We start from the raw sequence: 19,535 nt of genomic DNA, 5'->3' as shown, positions 1-19,535 counted from the left end.
TTACCCATTTCAGACTACATATGTTCAAATCCCTGTCCTGCCACTTACTAGTTGTGTGGCTTTGGGCATGACACTTAACCTTTCTGTGTCTCAGTTCCTCATCTGAAAGAAAAAAGTACAGTATCCATCTCATTGCATTTTGGTATGGATTAAATGCAGACTGGCACATGAAATCATTCAGTAAATGCTAATTATCACCATCATTATTGTCTGTTTCCCCCAGTGCCATCAGTATATATGGGTATGTGTTTAGCTGGAAGGAGAACATACCTCATTAGAGAATAGAGTTACACACTGTCATGCACTTCATACATACCCCAAAAATTAACTCCTTATTTGAAACAGTGGAGAAATGGTTGCATCAATTTAATTGATGCCAGATTTTTTACAAAGGGTCTCCATTTCTAGAATGTTAATATTAAGCACCTAAGGAGTGGTAAGAAACCTATTAAACCTCCCAAGCGGAGGAGTTTGGAGTTAGGATGCCTGTTCATCTTTGACTCTGAGGTGGTGAACCAATGAACCAGCTAAACAAGAACTTGTTCCTCTAGGCCACTCTGCGTCTGATACTAGTATTTCCCATTGTTTTAAAGGTCCGCTGGGGTGATAAAGGATCTACCGAGGAAGGTGCAAGGCTAGAGAAAGCCAAAAATGCTGTGGTGACGATTCCTGAAGAACCAGAGGAACCCGTCAGGCCCAGACCACCCCGACCCAAACCCACACACCAGCCTCCTCAGACAAAGTGGTACACGCCGATTAAGGTGACTGTCCAAACTTTGTGGGATTTCAGTGCAACTTTCTGGAGAAGCTGTAGCCCCTTTAGTCTCCCTGCCCCCATTTATCTGAAGGAGGACCGAGGTACATCAGTTCACCTTATAGCAAGTGAACACTTTCTGGGCAACAAGAAACTCCATTGCTGTTATTTATTTATTCGTCTAACTTACGAAAGAAATGAGAGTAGAGAATAAGGCTTTACCCTCTTCACTTCAGTGCACCTATTTAGCAAACCGGTGTGGAGCACACTCCCCCGGAATTGACAAATCCCGTCTCCCTCCAGGGTCGGCTGGACGCGCTCTGGGCTCTGTTGCGGAGGCAGTACGACAGGGTTTCCTTGATGCGACCTCAGGAAGGAGATGAGGTTTGTATGTGGGGATGTGCTGGGAAAATCCTGACCCTGGCCTCACGGGTCTGTGTGACGAAGGCAGTGAAATAATAATCAAAAAGAATCTAAAGTCCTCATTACAGTCGAGGAAGGAATTATTGTCTCGTGCAAATTCCTGTTAGGTAGAGTGCTTAATAAATGATTCTCTATTGTTAGAATATGTCTTTAAACGCTGTGTTTTAACACAAGGACTTTTTCAAGTAACACAAAAATTAAGATCCACCGCACACAGACTGTAATAAGCACCCTCGTCACTCTAGCCTTTGACTTGGATGACATCGGGTTCTGAGGTTTACCCAGTGGGCACATGCCTCAGAGTCTCCACTGCTTTAGGTATAAATAGGTATTTTCCTGCCTCCAACATTTGATTTAATCTAATTTCTTGTCTATATGAAAGTGCCTTTAACGTTATGAGGCATTGTGGAAGTCTGCAATGGTGAGATACACACATTTATGTATAAAAATACATACATACACACACACATATGTGTTATGCATTTTCCCTATCAAGGAAGCCTATTTGAGGCTTTTTTGTTTTTGTTTTTGGAAATTTGGCTAGAATTACTCTAGTTTTATAATTTCTGTAATGTATCAGCTCTATTTCCTGTTGTATCCATATAAGAAAAATAGCTTAAAACTCATTCATATGTAACAGTGGGCAGGTTTGATTCAGAGACAGGACACTGTTAGCAATAATAACAGGACTGTTTCATTATGTGTCAATGTGATCATCATTCTGTGTTAACAAGTGTGTGATCTTCATTCATCTCAGCTTCAGAGCATTGTGGCTTATTCAGGTTAGATAGGCTAATTTTTTAAGGGTGAAATAATTGATGAAATTAATACTTACTTTACAATGCCATGCTATCTTTAGTGTTACACGATTCTAGCTTGATATCAAAAATACAAAAACGTCTAAATTTTAAGATTTTACTTCTATGAAATGGAGGTAATCTTAGCAACATCTGAGTTCAGCCATTTAGAAAAGCAATTTGAGAAAACAGTCCTGGCATATTCCTAACAGATCATTTACCCTTTGCTAGGACCAGAGGTAGAGAGAACCACGTGGGTTGTGAAGCAGCCTCTTTCATTACCAAACCAATGCGATTAACAGAAATTTCTTATATGTAATGAAATCTGTGCCTCTGTTTCAATTTATGCACCATCAGGAGTTCTGCTTCTGGAACAACATATAACAACTCTATTCGTCAATACGCTAGACTTTCACTTTGAAGGTTTTAAAATTGTTTTCATGATCATCTTAGTTTTCTCTCCTTCATGTTAGACATTAGTTCATTTGCTCAATAATTTTCATCTTTTTAAGTGTGGGGTATCATGCTAGCCCTGAAGATGTATTAGTAAAAACAGAGAGTGGTTCCAGAAACCTTGTCAATACTTTCTATATTTTTTAATTCTTATGATTGAAATTTTGTTTATTTTTATCATTTGTAGTAATTTTGACTAAATTAAAAAATTTTTGGATTATAAATTTGCACAAGTAATGGCATCAGGTAAAATTGGGGAGGTGGGTACAAACTATAGACTTTGCCCTTAAGAAACCTGAAATTTTTTGGGGGAAATGAGACAGATACAAAAATAAAATTTATTCCAGAATCTGGACTGGGCCATACCATAGGTAGGTATCAAGTACTTCTGAGTGCATAGTGAAGAGAGATTAACTCTCACTGGAGGAATTTGGGAATGCTTATTAAAAAATATAGGCCTTCTATCTTTGAAAATGGATAGGGTTTCATCAGGTGGAGTTAGGTGCAATGCGTATTTCCACGGATGCAACATCATAAGCAAAATCTCTGAGGCAGCCGAGAACAGTGATTTGTGGATTACAAGACAGTCTGAGGGCTGGGGATTAAAACCACAATGATAGGTTGGGAACAGAAGAGAAGAAATCTTTGAGTTTGCATAAACTGATATATTTGTGCTTTTGAATGATGCATTATACTCATTCATTCATTCAACAAATATTTATCTGGTGTCTAATATGTACCCAGCACTTCGTTAGATACCAAGTAAATCTAACATTCTTCTTAAATTATAGTGCTAGAATATTCTCCATGTTGCCCCACCAGGTAAAGCATTATTTATTTTTCCATGGTTGAAGGAAGAGTAATGCTTGCATTATTTTGACTGTTTCCTTTGTTTTTTTAGTAATTTGATTACACTTTTGTCTGATATACCCTTAAAGCCATTTATTCTGACTCTTGAGGTTAAATTTTTTCAAAATTGAGAATTTTTCAGATTTTAGGGATCTGATATAGTCCATATATATTATGTAAAGCATCATCTAATCTCATTATTGAGACATTCTGCTTCAGAAATATTAATTACTGCAAGTGAATAAATACAGACTAGATACTCTTAAGTCAATTCAGGTCAGATTTTGCTTCCAAATGAATTTTGGTGACAAACTTAACATGAAACTTTCAGTTTTCAAAGATTGTGTATTTCAAAACTATAGATAAAAGATTGTAAATCTTTACTGTGTGTTATTAACTAAAATTCCACTTTTTCACTCTTCACCTATATATGTGATTTATGATTTTTAATTTGTTTTTATTTAAATGCAGGACTTAAGCTTAGAAAATATCAATTGCTGCTCAATTAATTGATTTGTTTTTCCATCAAATATACATTATGATTCTGTGTGTGCCTGACACAGTCTGACGTAATTTCTCTTCATAATAACTATCCTTGATAGCCTTACTGCTTCCAAAAATTCGTCAACTGCAAATTTTCATCACTTATTTCAAGCCATGGTTAAAACCTCAATGGAGTACTCCATGGGAACCTTCCTCACAGGTTGACACTCTGCACAGTTAATTGACAGTAATATGGTAAAGTTAGGAGCCCAGCCAATAGTATAAACTCAGTTTACCGTCTTATTCACAAGGATATTTAATAAATTGTGTTAAATAGTTTTTATTCCCCCATCCAACCAAACCAATGATGCAAAATGATCATGGAAATCAGGTAACTATGGCATGATTTGCTCTAAGCTTCTGATTCCTGCTATGATCCTTTATAATATTTATTATTTTTTTAGACTGAGGTTTGATGTCAAATCGATAGTTATCAGCATAGAACTGTTTTCCTCTAGACAACATGGTAAATCTCTGCCCTCCCTTCTTTTTTACTTCCCATTTCCCCATTTTTCATGTTTCAGAAAGATTATTAATAATATCTAAGTTTCTGTCAACTCCACATCATCTACCAGGTCCTCTTTACTTGATAGAATTAACTCCAATATAAACTTCCCATCCCATACACATACATAACTATAATCTGTATTTTTTCAGAGATTATAAAATTACCTAGTGAGTCATTCTAATACTTTGGCAGAATTAGTGTTCTGTACACTACTAAGACAACTGAAGCATCCCAATGTTTTTTATATGTTTACATTATTTTTTAGGCAGCCGTTATACTATCTCCATCACATGATCTCTAGAATGCTTTCCTCCCTGACCTTCCTTCCTTCCTTCTTTCCTTCCTTCCTTCCTTCTATGCCTTCATCCATCTTCTTTTTCCCTCTTTGTTTCTTTCAAGCACATTTACCTCCACTATGCTCTCACTTTCACAGTTGCTAATTTCTTATACCAGTTTGTGCATTTCTTATATGCTATGCTAATTTTCTTCTTGGCTTCTTCTTCTGAATGAAGCCTTTCAATTGCTCTATTCTTTTCCTCTGGAGTGTAATAAATATCATTATTGATAAGGCCAACCTATGGGACTCTGTGATGCCCCAAAGAATCTGCACCAAATAGGATGCTTAATTATATTAAATATTTGGTGAATTTTACTTAAAAGGCTTTATAATAACCATAATACATCAAATAATATTATCCAAAAGTAATATTTAATTAGGTGTCTAAATAAAATCATATTTGCATGGTGCATGGCATAATCTGTACTCACACTCTAGCACCCCACAAATTTTATTTACAAAAAAGAACATATAATATTTTAAAACTTCTAGTGCTTTTTTTTTTTTTGCTTCAGAGTGTCTTTCATTTGATAAACTTAATTTACCTAGTAAGAAATTGAGGACCCAAAGGCAGAAAGAGAACAAGGGACTCAGAGCATATTTGGCACAGCTAATTTTGATGTGTGATGTTAAGATGAGATGATTTGCTTTGGTAATGCTTTATCTATGCATGAGAAGAAGACCATGGCTCACTGTTACCTTCTATTTATTGTGGCTAATTAGTTAAGCCCTCAAAAATTAAACTGTCTGAACTCTACGGTTTTTACAAATTTAGTTTATATAGACATGGTTTGTCTCATAGGATTACATGGAGTAGAGAAAAATTTAAATTTGGGAGACTAAGATGTCCAAGTAGCAGTGTCCTCTAGCTTTTTGTCTATTCTTTGTGTTGAATTTTCTAGGCAAACCAGGGCATAATCACTGAATGAGAAAATTAGTCTTGTAGTTTTGGGGATAGCTTTAGATGTGACTGGGCTCCACAGCATAAGGAAGGGTAAAATTCTTTAACCTTAGAGGTCTTCAACCTTACTTCTCTGAAACAAATCAGCATTTGATTAAACTAATTTAAAATACTGAACCCAAACCACTCAAACTACTCATGAATGATTTCATATATATGTGTATACTATATATATATGGTATATATAAAGACAGATATTGATTCTCACTGAGAAGGTTTGTCTCTGCATATCAAATAATTCATTGGTACAAATGTTATTAGCTACTTAAAGACAATTCTTTTTAAAAGAAACTTTGTTATCAATATATACATTGGTGAATACATTTTGCAAATAATGTTGTTATTTTCCTGTGCTTGTAAAGGTGTGTTTACATTTGATTATGCTTTTTATGAAATGTGTGCATGATGGTTTAAGAGGGATGTATGTGTATAAAGCATGTGTACATTGTAGAAATTAGGAGGACTTTTGAAAACATTTTCTAATCTTTGGATATGGATGCAGGTTTTTTTGTTTTTTGTTTTTTTTTAAGTACAGTCAATTACAATGTTTCAGTTTCTGGTGTACAGCGCAATGTCCCAGTCATGCATATACATACATATATTTGTTTTCATATTCTTTTTTATTAAAGGTTATTATAAGATATTGAGTATTGTTCCCAAAAAACTTGTTTTTTAAAATCTATTTTTATATATAGTGGCTAACATTTGGAAGCAGTTTGTTTTACTTTGCCAAGAAACAAACGAGAAAGCTTTCTCTTTTCTGAATATTAACAGAAGTAGCAGTCACACTCTTTCTTTAAAAAAAAAAGACAACAAACTTTATGCTGCTTGAGAGACAACAAAACACAATTGTTTTGAGGTTGTGGCTGATGGTTTCAAAATAATAGAACCTCTGCCTAGTCAACTGCCTGTTTTCTACGTTGGAAACCAATCTTGTCATTTATTTATAAACTGTTTACTGCAGATTCTGCCTCTTGAGAGTTTAGTGAACAAATCAGTGTACTTAGAACTAAACCCAGAGTCACGCACATTTACTCTGCGAGTCCCGTCACGCTGAATTTCAAGCCAAATGCTCTCCTTTTATGGCTCAGAGGCCACAGCGGGCTCGTTAGCGGAACTCACTGCTGAACTGAAGTCCTTGATCAAGTAACTAAAGTTCAGGCATAAAGTATCAAAGCGGCGCGAGAAACCTCTCGCTCTGCCCCCCGCTCCCGCCACCTTTCGGCGCCGCCAGCTCCTGCCAGGGTGGCGGGGTTGGCGGGCTGCACGCAGACCAGGCAGAGGCTTTGATTGTGGCTGCAGCTCCTCGGAGTCATAAATGTTTAAGCGCGCGGCGCGCGAAGGTCGGGCCGCGCGTCCAGGTGTAAGCTAGCAGGTTGTCGCCGACATCTGTTTGCGGCGGCGGCAGCGGCCTCCCCAGCCCGCAGCGAGCGGCCCGATTGTCAGCGGAGGTAGTTGAGAGCGGCAGAACCGTTTTGGTCTCACACTCGCTGCCTGGAGGCCTGAAACACCAAAGGTAGGAGTGGGGGTGGACACAGCTGCGATCCCAAACTTGCCTTAGGCGCAAATAAAGAGATCTAATGCAGTTTGACTCCGTTGCGGTGGGGAGACGGGACAGAAAGCCACTTCAGAGACAACTTAACGCTGCAACATCTGCCGCCAAGTTTCCAGGGAGTGACGGGGGACAGCAGGTACAGATCGGAGTCTCCACGTAAACAGCCTCCATTAAGCCGTGGACTCTTTTGAAGGGCCTCCATCAAACATGCTGGAGTCCGCAGCAGGAGTGAGTTTGGTTTTCAAAGCAGTGTTTTGTTTTTGCAATAACAAGGTAATTTATAAATGATGCATTACCATGCGTTCTCCTTTTTTTGTCTGAAAAGAAGAGAGTTAGAGAAGCAGCAAAGCAAAGAAAGAAGAAAGCACAGTCCTAGTTTTGGAGTTGTTCCACAAACCAATTAAATCTCCAAGGAGCTGCTTGTCTGTAATCGAGGTTATGTTAACCTTCAGACGGCGCAGTCCCTCATTCACCAGTAAGCAGACATAAATTAAAATAGGGCAATAAAAGAATCCCAGTAATAGTAACACCCGCGAAACACACCCACTATTTCTTTGTTTTTAAACTCATAGAGCTTTTTATTACATGGAGGTGAACTAGAGTTAGATAGTTTTCCCAGATGTATTTAATTTTTCAGTAAGACAAAATTTAGAAAATTGCATTGACTTCAGTTTTCTTCCTGTTTGTAAAGGCTTCCTACCTGTATTTGAATATTAAAAACCCAAAGTAAGGTTTACATGTTAATGGAAGCATTTTTCTTTCTTGAGGAAGTTTCCCCTTCTAGCACCTAGAATCAGCCAGGGAAAAATGGAAGAATTTGTAATAATTTTCACTGGGGAGACTATAAAAACTCATAACTGTGCACACACACATATATGGCGTAACAGATTTGGTTAAAATATTAGTCTGACAAGTAAAGCTCCAGAGTGTGGCCAGGTAATAAAGATTCTACAGTAAACTGTTACCATTAATAATATTTAGGCTTCCTCACCTGAGGAAATAGCTGTGTGACCACCGCAATAAAGGAAAGGTGCTGACTCAAAGGTCTCCTTTGGAGTGGGGCAGCCAGGAAGCAGTGGCCCGGGGAGAAACGCTGGCATGTGGCAAAATTTTTATCAGTCAATGGTGAAATAAGAAACATAAGTGCATAGTGAGTTTCCAATTAAGCTAAATTTATTACGTGGAGAGGACTTCTATTAAATGTACAGATATGATTTTCATTTTTTAAGATGATTGATGGTAGCTGCTTTAAAACGAATGTTCACCATGACAAAACTCAGTGTCAGCCATCTGATTTTTTTAAAATCTACAGGAAAAAACCCTACAAAAACCCAACCTGAGCACAGGTTTATTTAAAAAGAACCAGAGGAGCCTGATAATCTCAGTGGCAAATGATTGCGGCTGGAGCCCTGGCTCACATCCCCAGTTCTAAATTTATGTTCATTCCTCTGTCAGTCCTGCTTCTGAATTCTCATGCTCAAAACAGGCCTCACCCTCTTCAGTGGTGGCTTCTTCAGTGATTCTCAACCTCCCAGGGATTACTCTGAACTCTGTCATGCTTACAAGTCACCCAGTGCCCTGTGCTGTTAAACCACTTCATCTTCAGGATGAAGAAGCATCTGGAAGGCAGAGATTTTGTGCCATACTGCCTTTGAGTTCCCCATCACGTTTGCAAAATGTAAACCACTTGTGGGTATTTCTGAGCAGACTGAAACCTCCACTCAGACAGTTTGATATGTCACATGTTTTCAGTGCTTGGAATTATGCTGCTAATGACTGCACTCTTAAATTTAGTTTTTAAATTCCATCTAAACATTTTGTGTCATATAGCCAAACTTTGTAATAGATTTTAGGGGCTGTAAGATAGCCCTTTATTTTAGCCTAACTCAGTCAGTCCTATTGCCCACAGTGCTTTCATAAATTTTCTTTTTCATACTTAAATGAGAGGGTAGAGAAAAAATCAATTTTTTTTAAATTGTAGAGTGATTGCTTATGTTTTATTTCTATAAGGATCTGAAATTTTAAATGGTGCGTTAGGTCAATTATAACGTGGCATCATTGGAAAAGAGTACCACTAAGCTTTTCTAGCCTTTATGTGACCACAAATCTCTCTCATTTTTATTATCTCTTATCTATATTTCAGGGTATCCTTAAAATACTTTAAATACCCTGTTTAAATTGGTAAAAGTAATTAACTTTGGTTAATACATATTTGAAAGACAAATTTTTACTAGAATAACTCAGGTTGTGAGCATGCCATTATTACTACAATCCCACTGCCTGATTTATGAGTGGATGTGTATGTGTGTGTGTGTATATTATGTTTAATATGAATATATGTGTATATATATTCCTATAGGACATATTTTCTCAGTGTGTATGTCATCAACTAATGTCTGCTTCAGTGGAAAATAACATTCATGAAATAGAGAGCTTTTCTGATACCATTTCATAGCTTAAATAAAACCATCTCTTAATTATGCATGTAAGCTGGCGAAAGTGTTGATTCAGTTTGGTTCCCTAAAAGTGGAATATGGAATATGCAAAATGTAATCATTTAAATTACAAAAAAAATTTAATTTTTTTCAAAGAAAGTATCAATAGAACTTAGACATTTAATTGACGTTTTACCCCTGGTCCAAAATAACTTGTGTATAGTGGCATCATATAAATTTTACGTATTAATCGGAAGTTTAGGCAGGGATATTTCTTGGTGAAAATTGATCAGCAACCTTTTTTTTTTTAACATTTTTTATTGATTTATAATCATTTTCAGCAACCTTTTGATAATCAAGAAACAAAACTTATTAAGTTAGTGTAAATATCCTTTAATGCACTGAGTTTAGAAATAACTTTTTTTTTTTGTCATCAGTGAGTTTTGGCATACTAAAAGCTACTTTTAAAATATCAAGAGCTAATATTGGTTGTCCAGGGCTAAAAACATTATTTTCATAGGCTTAATATCCTACTTTGATGTAGGGCACCTTGAGGACATCAATTAAATCATCCAATTGGGAGCAGAAATATCAGCGAACAGAATTTTAACCCTTTTTTTCCCTGTTTTTGAGTACTTTTTGTACAGCTTTCATGTAATTTTAATTACGGAAGATTAAATTTATATTTCTTTAAATATATCACTTTACAATTTCTAATAATTGGCAAAAATCTATATTAGTCTGCATACATTAAATATTCAGTTTTCAACTGAGAGCTCAAAAGATGCAGTCCAAGGAGGGAAAAGCAGTGCATTATTTTCTAGACAGTTTATTTTAACAGAGTACATAATGATGGTGCCTTTGTGTCTACCAGACCCCCATTTATAAGTTTGGTTTAAGGAAACCTTCATAACTCAGTTAAGGATATTGGCTTGAGTAGGAAGCTTTTATTGCCCCTTCTTAAAAATGAATTTATATTAACACATTATATAAATCTATACTTTTAAGGAGAAATAAATGACTTTTCCACTAAATAGCTTTCATTTCCCTTATTTCAAAATAAAACACTGTGATTTTTATAATATACACTTGTAAGCTCTAAGTAAATCATCTTTAAAATTGCTTCATGTAATCTTAAAGTCTCCATTAGTTCCATTCTGAATCAGATCACAGCCTCTGACATTTGAGAAATTTGAAACTGTTGTACCTTTAAGGTATAAAATAAAAATGACTTACTATCCAAACTTTGCAAAAAATTATGTCTAAGACTGCCAGTGGACCTTCACTTATTTACCATTTTATTTATCTGACTTTGGATTAAAAATTAACTTTTTTATTTCAAAGAATTTTTTTTCTCCTTATGCTTTTTTTTTTTCAATTAATGAAGTTGATGTAGAGTTTACAGACATTTCAGTAATTTTATTCAGTGATATACCTCATGTCTCCCTCCTTAGAGAGTTCTTTTCACTTAGAAAATGTGGGAGAAAAGATGGTTCTAATTTCCTAAACTTTAGATTTCCATAATGCTTCTTCAAAAGCAGGTTAGTGTACTGAAAATAATATATATTAGATATGTTTTTCATAATCCTGTCCAGTATTAAGCACATTTTGGTTTGTAACTACACACACACACATACATATCATTTCATATCATATCTTAATTGTCTAACAGAGTTAGTAAATCTGTAAAACATACTTCAATAAAAAATTCAAATAGCACACGTATATACGTAACATACAGATAAAAGGTTGAGAGTAAAGAGCAGTTACTCTCCAATTACCTTTCTTTCATTTCCCTCCCTTCTCCTATCTCCTAACTTTGGTTGATGCCTAAGGTTTAGCCCTTGATCTTATGTTTTCTCTCATTTTACTTTCTCTAGGAGCATCTTGACTTTCACTGCTTTGCTATCATCATTATACACATGCTTTTTAGACAATTCTGCCCTCCCTTCTCAGTTCTACTTGCATGTCTCTGGAAGCTTACATGGACTTTCTTCTTGGATGTCCTGTTTTCACCACATTCTCTGTGCTTAACTGGACTAGCGTATTCCCTATATATGGCTTTCAAATTTTATCTTTTCTTCTAGTTATTCTCACTACCCTTCACCTGATGTATCTAAGCTGAGGCCCAGCAGACCTCATAGTTACCATACCTCAGTGAGCAGACCCAGGACCTTAACTTTTTAGTTCTGGGTGTGATGTCCTATGCTAACAAATCACAATACTTCCCTGTTATGTGCAGAAGCTACTGATTCAGTGAGAACTGTATGTATCAGGGTCCCTTTTAGTTTTATTGTAAGTAAAAGTAAAAATGAGCTATTGGTGAATTTATGCAGTAAACTCTACTGATTGTTAAGAGGTACATCAATTTGACTTTGTAGAACTTAAAAGCTTTTTGTTATTAGGACTTACAATTTTGTCTTCATGACTCTACCCTGAAACTAAGCTACTGAAAAAATTAAGACATCAGAGCAGTTCTTAAATTTGACAAATTTGAATTATCTCTTATAAAGATGTGACTGAGGATGCTGGTTCATAAAAATATTATTTATATGGAGCTAAAATTTATCACTTTGGGGTGATGATTAATTTTTAATTTATAATTAAATCTATTGAACATTTTCTGTGTTATAATAGCCTGACACCATTGTTTTCCCTTGGGTTGAATTCTGATGAATAGATGAAGGCTTGTAATTTTTATTAATTTTCTTTACCAGGATATGTTTATTATTTTCATGCTTGCAGTTGCATCCTTATTTTTTCTAAAGCAGATTTCATCTTTGTTTCATATTTGATCTCAGAGAAGGTTTCAGTGACTGGACTTCTTGTGAGATGTGTATTCATCCCAGTGAAATCATACATTATAATGTCAATCTCTTGCATTATCATCTTCTGTGCAGGCCTCTGTGTGGCTTATGCTAGCTCTGAGTGTCTTATTAGTCCAGTTTACAGAAATGCAGGCTCTTCTCAACAAACAGTGAGAAGGCTGACAACTGAATTCAGTTCCTACTCTCCAGAAGAAGTATGATGGCTTTATCTGTCCCCTGAATCCAAATTAGGAACTAGTCCTATGCTCTTAACTAGATTAGTTCCCTTTCCAGTAACTGTTTAAAGGAGGGCAGCTGTCTGAGCTATTATTGGTTGTAAATTTGCTAATGTCTACTTTGTTCATGTCAGATACAAAAGGCAGCAGATAGCAGGATGAAAGTTTCAGGACCTCAAGTTGTCACAGCCTGAAATGAGCATGGAAGTGTCAGTGGAGTTGGGCATTGAAGAGATGGGAGCAAGTGTTACTCTGGGGAAGAGGAGGTGACGTCTGTCATTAATCTTAATTGCCAAGAGTTTTAAATCTGAGTTATTTTTACTGAAGTTAAGCTCTTAATACTGTTCGTGCTTTGACATCAGATGCTGTTTATATGATAAGAAGTTTAGGAAGGAGGAAAGAGGTGTGCTTGTGTGTGTGTATCTTACATAAATATTTTCATTTATATCTTTCAAAGATTTCCCTGGGTTAATATTCAGGCCTCCACCTTTTGACAGTTACTGTAGGGCAGTTAGGAATTACAGACAAGTCGCAATAAATCCAGATAAAATTCCTAGGTATAGCAACAGCAGTAAATCTGAATAATATTACTTTCATGTTTACCAGCATACAAAATACTTCACTGAAGAGGAAATGCTAGATTATGGGCTAAAATAGAAGGAGAATAGCTCAGGAGCAGAAAGGGGGAAAGAAGCAAATAAAAAGGAAAAAGAAATGAAGAATGGGGAAAAGATTATTCCTCTCAAAAACCTGCAGGCAATAGGAGAATTAAGTGTTAAGTAACTACAAAATATATGTTTTTCTGGTTTCATATTCCACTATTGAGTCCCTAATTATTTGGAATTAAACAAATTGAACTTTCAGATGACTAAGCAGTCTTTACTTAAAGCTCTTTCCCCACCCCTCACCCCCACCTGCGCTATTGCTGTTCCACTCATGTTTGTCAGGTTAATCTCCCTTCACTATTAAATCTATGTTACTATTCCACCATACTTTTCAATGTGGAATTGTAACTAACTGTATTAATTATGAGTATGTTGACTTTGGAGGCTATGGAAAAATGGGTAGCAATTCTTCTAGGGGAAATCTTCAAAAAGCAGATAAGGCTTAAAGCTTCAGAAATCTGATTTCAGAATTGTATTTCATATTCTCTATGCATTTGGACACAATGAAAAGGTCTGCAATGAAAATATACAACACACTAAAATAATTTAATTTTTACATGTATATCTTACTTCTGATGATGGTGAACTGAATTCAGTAGCAAGTTATAGGCAGTGACTTGAATATTGTTGTCTACAAATTTAAAATCACAGATTTGGTTTTGAGCTATATTACATTTACTCTTTACAGCAGTGTTTTCTTCCTTTTATGATGAGCTTTAAATGTAAATAAGATAAAACATGAAAATGAAATAGTGTTTATTTATCAACCTACTTACTTTTGCACACAATGACTCCTGGAGAGGTAATGTAAAAATCTGTACGTATCAAGAGTTTAGATTTTAATTTATAGGCCTTGAAGAGTCAGTAAAGTTTTGGAGCTGGGCAGTAACATAATCAAATGGAATTAGAATTAGGCTCTTGAAAGGTTCTCAAATAAATTTGGGACAGGAGTGGTGTTTAGCCCTATATCAATGTTTTTATCTTTTATATAAGATCTTTCATCATGAGTTGCAAAAAGAATCACATGAAAATTATGATGTAGAAGGTCTGATGGATTGTCAAGAGGTCAAGTGGTTTTGTGGATAAAATAACACTATTTTTTCCAACAGAAACCTCATCTTTTTTTTTAACACAACCTAGGTTCATTAGCTAGAAAAAGTCAAACCTTTTTTTCTGCTTTTTCAGAGGTCTAGGAGTCTTCCTTGCTTCTTAGGAATGTTTAGGTAGATAACTGAAGCTCATAGTGGCAATACAAATGGACTTGAATGCAGGTGTTTATGCATATGTGCATGCCTGCACGTGTGGGAGGGTGTTTTGTGTCTGATGGGGGGTGGCAGCAGGGCATTTTGGTTGTTGAGGGCTCTCATAACTTCAGGAAAGAGGGAACACTGTTCTCATGGGAAATATTTAGGACTCTTTCTGCTAGCAGTCACTGAGCACCTACTATGTATCAGGTATGTTTAGTTAGGTATGTTCAACTCAGTGTTAAGAGTTAGGCATCATTTTCTTCCCATATTACAGATAAAGAATATGAGACTCAGAGAAATTTAGTGAATCTGCGAAGGTTACGTTGCTGAAAAATAACAGAGCCAAGTTTCAAACCCAGTTTTTCTTTATTTCCTGTTCAGTAAGTGCCCCCATTATGCCAAGCCATCCTTGTTCAGGGCAACACTTTATTCTTCTCCCTGTTCAGTCAATAACTGACTAAATTAGGGCTTTTATACAGGTTGAGAAATACTTTTAAAATTTTCGATTTTGAATCTGATTCTCTTGGGGCTAAAATGATCAATTTTGTATCTATGTCTGTATCGGTAAATTATTTTAGCATGTACAGTTGAAATTCAACCTGCGATTGGTCAAATCCACCAATGTGGAAACCGTGGGTAGAGCGGACCGATTGCTACGTCATTTTATATGAAGGACTTGAGTGTCGGTGGACTGTGGTATCCCCTAGGATCTTGGAACCAATCCTCTGTGGATACAGAGGGCAGAGGGATAACTGTATTCAGAATGCATGCATATTACCCTATTATTTGTATATATATATAATTTAAATAATTTAATTATGCTTGCATCTGTAAATAAAAGATAATATTTAGAAGTGGCAGTAAATTCCACAGAAAGTTGATAAGCTGTGAGGAATATGGAATTTTGGCATCATAAAAGACCTCAGAAGTTATGTAATTCAACCCCTTCTACTGAGACTTCCACCTCCACCTCAGTTCTGGGCTCCAAAACGAACAGCATGTTCAAAGGCTCAAAGAGGGATGAAATAGTTTGTATATTCCAGAAATTGCAAGTAGTTGCCTAGGCTGGAGCGAGAAACTGGAAGTTAGGGAGGTACATAATGGGAGGGGGACAGAATTACAGTGATTCCTAAAGCCCTTGGTGACGTGTTGGTGAGATCACTATATTCAAGTGTTAGAAGACATGGGATCTCTATTCTATGATTAGCTTGAAGCCCGGTGCAAATGTCCTCATTTCTCTGATCCTCAGTTCTAGCATTTGTATTTAGAGAAATAAATGATCACAAAGATATCTCAAATTTTTTATCTAATTCCAACCAAGCCAGCTCTATGAAGATGGGACTTTTTCTGTTATGCTCAATAGGATACCAGGACCTTGTACATTGCCTCTCGGACAGTAGGCTTTAATAATCTTTGAGGAATGAAAGAATTTCTGTAGGTAGAATGCTTGGTCCATTGTTTACAAGTATGTTTAAAGTAATTCATACTTTTTTAGTAATTAGACATGTCGTAACACCATCAATAATTAATAAATACATATAAGCATTTTACAAATTATTATAAGAATTTAAAAATGGCTATATCTCTCAATATTCTGAATTGCACTAGAATAATTATAACAATGCTATGATTCTAGATCCATAATGAATATTTTGCTACTATTATGCTTTAAATAATTTGAAAATAACTGCACATGGAAGAAAGTAAAGAGAATACAGATTTAAGAAAGCAGTATATTTAAATATTATGCCAGTTTTCTGCCTTTGTATAATAAAACTTGTCTATTTATTGCTGCTTCTTTCAAAAAAAGAGGAAATATTAATGTGTGATACTGGATTATGTACATTGTCATTTTGATATTTTCCAATTTTCTGCCTTGTGTCACAACTGCAAATAATTTAAACACAGAGTTTCTTTTATTTAATACTGTTATAAGCAGTAAAGTACTAATGTGTTCCTGTCATTAAATATATATATATAGCTACATGGAACTGTTCTCCCATTGGGTCATTCTGAAATTGATTTTCCACCTTGGGCAAATAGTAGTGGACAAATGTTAAATGAAAATCAATCACTTTGATTTAAATAAGCTAAATACATTCCTTTTATTAAGTGGTCTTTTTCCCTACAGCTAACTGGATGACAAATAACATTTGTGGTGACCTCTAGCCTTTAATGAATGATTTTAACTTAACTCTCTAAGGAAAATGGCTTGATCATAATTTTATTCTTATAATAGAATTATCCCACTCTTGATCAGTTAAAGTATTTTTAGATATTATTTATAAATATAAAAATTCTTAATTAATATTATTTTAACCACAAATTTTTAGACCATCCTTATTTCAAATGTATATCATAAATATTTCATTATAAATACAGTGGATATAAGTAGCAACATGTTATTGGGAAGTACAAGGATCTAGCAAAACATGGAAGCACAGCAGTCTTTTTTTTTTTGATTGAATATTTATTAATTTTCTTTTACTTGTCAATGTGTTTAATCTGCATGGATTTTAGGCACTGATTTTTCAGTTCACTTTGGTAGAACTTATATTTGGTCAAGAGATTGAAGTATGCATTTTATATCTTTATTTATTTTAATTTTTTAAGATTGAAATGTAGTTGGTAGTTGTGTTAATTTCAGGTGTACACCAAAGTGATTCAGTTATATATATGTGTGTGTGTGTATGTGTGCATATATATATATTTTTTTCCATTATAGGTTATTACAAGATATTGAATATAGTTCCCTGTACTATACAGTAGATCCTTGTCTGTTTTATATACAGTAGTGCATATATGTTAATTCCAAATACAAATTTATCCCCCCTTTTCCCTTTGGTAATCATAAGCTTATTTGCTGTATCTGTGAATCTATTTCTGCCTTGTAAATAAGTTCATTTGTATCATTTTTTTTTAGATTCCATATATAAGTGATATCATATAATATTCTTCTTTGTCTGAATTACTTCACTTAATATGATAATCTCCAGGTCCATTCATGTTGCTAAAAATGGCATTATTTCATTCTTTTTTATGGCTGAGTAATATTCCATTATTTATATATACCACATCTTCTTTATCCAGTCATCTGTCCATGGACATTTAGGTTGTTTCCAAGTCTTGGCTTATTGTAAATAGTGCTGCTATGAATATTGGGTGCATGTTATCTTTTCAAATTCTCCAGGATAGATCACATGCTAGGCCACAAAGCAAGCCTCAGTAAATTTAAGAACATTGAAATCATGTTTAAGCATCTTTTCTGACCACAAAAACTATAGGATTAGAAATCAACTATAGGAAAAAAACTGCAAAATATACAAACACATGGAGTCTAAACAATATGCTACTAAACAATCAATGGATTCCTGAAGAAATCAAAGAAGAAATCAAAATACCTAGAGATAAATGAATATGAAAACACGACAATTCAAAACCTATGGAACACAGCAAAAGCAGTTCTAAGAGGGAAGTTTAGAGCAATACACGCTTGCCTCAGGCCACAAGAAAAATCTCTAATAATCAACCTAACCTTACACCTAAAGCAACTAGAGAAAAAAGAACAAACAAAACCCAAAGATTGTGGAGACAAAGAAATCATAAAGATTAGAGCAGAAATAAATGAAATGGAGACTGAAAAAAAAAAAAAAAGCCCAATAGAAAAGATAAGTGAAATTAAAAGCTGGTTCTTTGAAAAGATAAACAAAATTGATAGTCTTTTACCCAGACTCATCAACAAAAAAAAAAAAGAGAGAGAAAAGGCCCAAGTCAATGAAACCTGAAATGAAAAAGGAGAAGTTACAACTGATGCCACAGAAATACGAAGGATCATAAGACAAAGAGCACTCTTAAACTCCATTTTTACAAGAAAAGCTAAAAAATCAAGAAAGACCCCAATGTAACATGTACCTTAGATAATTACATTGATATTACGATAGTGTAGGATCCAAAACTGTGAGCGACAATATGGAAAGTCAAAACTTGAAGAAGATACTTAACTAAGAAATTGAGCATAGTTCTAAGGAAGTCAACATACATTACCATCATTATTAATATTTTCATCAATAATAAAAACCAGCATAATCTCCAGAGCAACAGCTGTGTGCCAGGCACTATGCTAGTGACCTTACATGAGTTATTGTAATTCTCAAAACAACTCACTTTCCTTATCCCCATTTTATGGGTAAGGTGGCTGAGGATCAGAAAGGCTAAATAATGCCAATGTCACACACATAGGTGGTGAGTGAGTGGTGTTAAGTTCTTTTGAACTTTAAATAAGTTAAAGGAAAATGTAGTATACCATTTAAATTCTGCTTTACATTTTAAAATTAATTGACCAATTATATAGAAAATGCACTACTGTTCAGAATTCAGTGTTTTAGTTGCAATTTTTAGCCCCCTGGAATGAATTGAGAAAATTATAACAATGAAATTAAATTGCAAAGTCCAACTTAGAAATGGGAATTTCTAGTCAGCTATTATGTAACATAGGAATTACTAGTGACTATTTAAATATAAAATAAATAAAATGTAAATGTTAAGTATTTTAATAACTTTTTTTGTAAATACTAGAGTCAGAAAATTATCTGTGGATTTTTGAGGGGCACCTACAGATATTGTACAAGGGCCAAGGCTTAGTAACAATTATAAATATGTATTTTCCTTTAAAAAAGGAATAAAATATAATTAGTGGTAGAAAATGTATCAACAAGTTACTCTTAATATAAAACTTTTCAAATTGATTGTTACTTCTAATCTCTAAAATCAAACTAAAAAGATTTCCATCCAGAGGCTAAGATTATGACACAATTCCAAATTATATTTTCCAAATGTGCTTCATATCAAAATTCATATATACTATAGAAAGGCCATAAAATTTAGTTTAGCATACTGTTGGCAGATCATATAATTTATTGTTTAGAATCCCTCTTAAAATCTAGTTCTCAGAATATTTCATCTTCA

General features: G+C 34.8%; 1 protein-coding gene across 2 annotated transcripts in view; it reads left to right on the top strand.

The window, feature by feature from the left end:
* The window catches only part of ANTXR2 (ANTXR cell adhesion molecule 2), a 134,129-nt gene that overhangs the window by 79,160 nt on the left and 35,434 nt on the right, over positions 1 to 19,535 (top strand). Inside the window, exons 15-17 of one of the 2 annotated variants that reach the window (XM_074346010.1) lie at positions 594 to 761; positions 1,058 to 1,138; positions 2,206 to 18,224. In XM_074346010.1, coding sequence (XP_074202111.1) covers positions 594 to 761; positions 1,058 to 1,138; positions 2,206 to 2,217 — 261 coding nt within the window. In that variant the 3' untranslated portion in view covers positions 2,218 to 18,224. Of the gene's footprint in view, positions 1 to 593; positions 762 to 1,057; positions 1,139 to 2,205; positions 18,225 to 19,535 lie in introns of those variants that run through there. The other variant, XM_074346004.1, reaches the window with a different exon arrangement.

The sequence above is a fragment of the Camelus bactrianus genome, chromosome 2 (genome assembly GCF_048773025.1).
Source record: "Camelus bactrianus isolate YW-2024 breed Bactrian camel chromosome 2, ASM4877302v1, whole genome shotgun sequence".
Lineage (NCBI taxonomy): Eukaryota > Metazoa > Chordata > Mammalia > Artiodactyla > Camelidae > Camelus > Camelus bactrianus.
The sequence above is the reverse complement of the archived record's forward strand: the minus strand, read 5'-3'. Positions and strand labels throughout refer to the sequence as shown.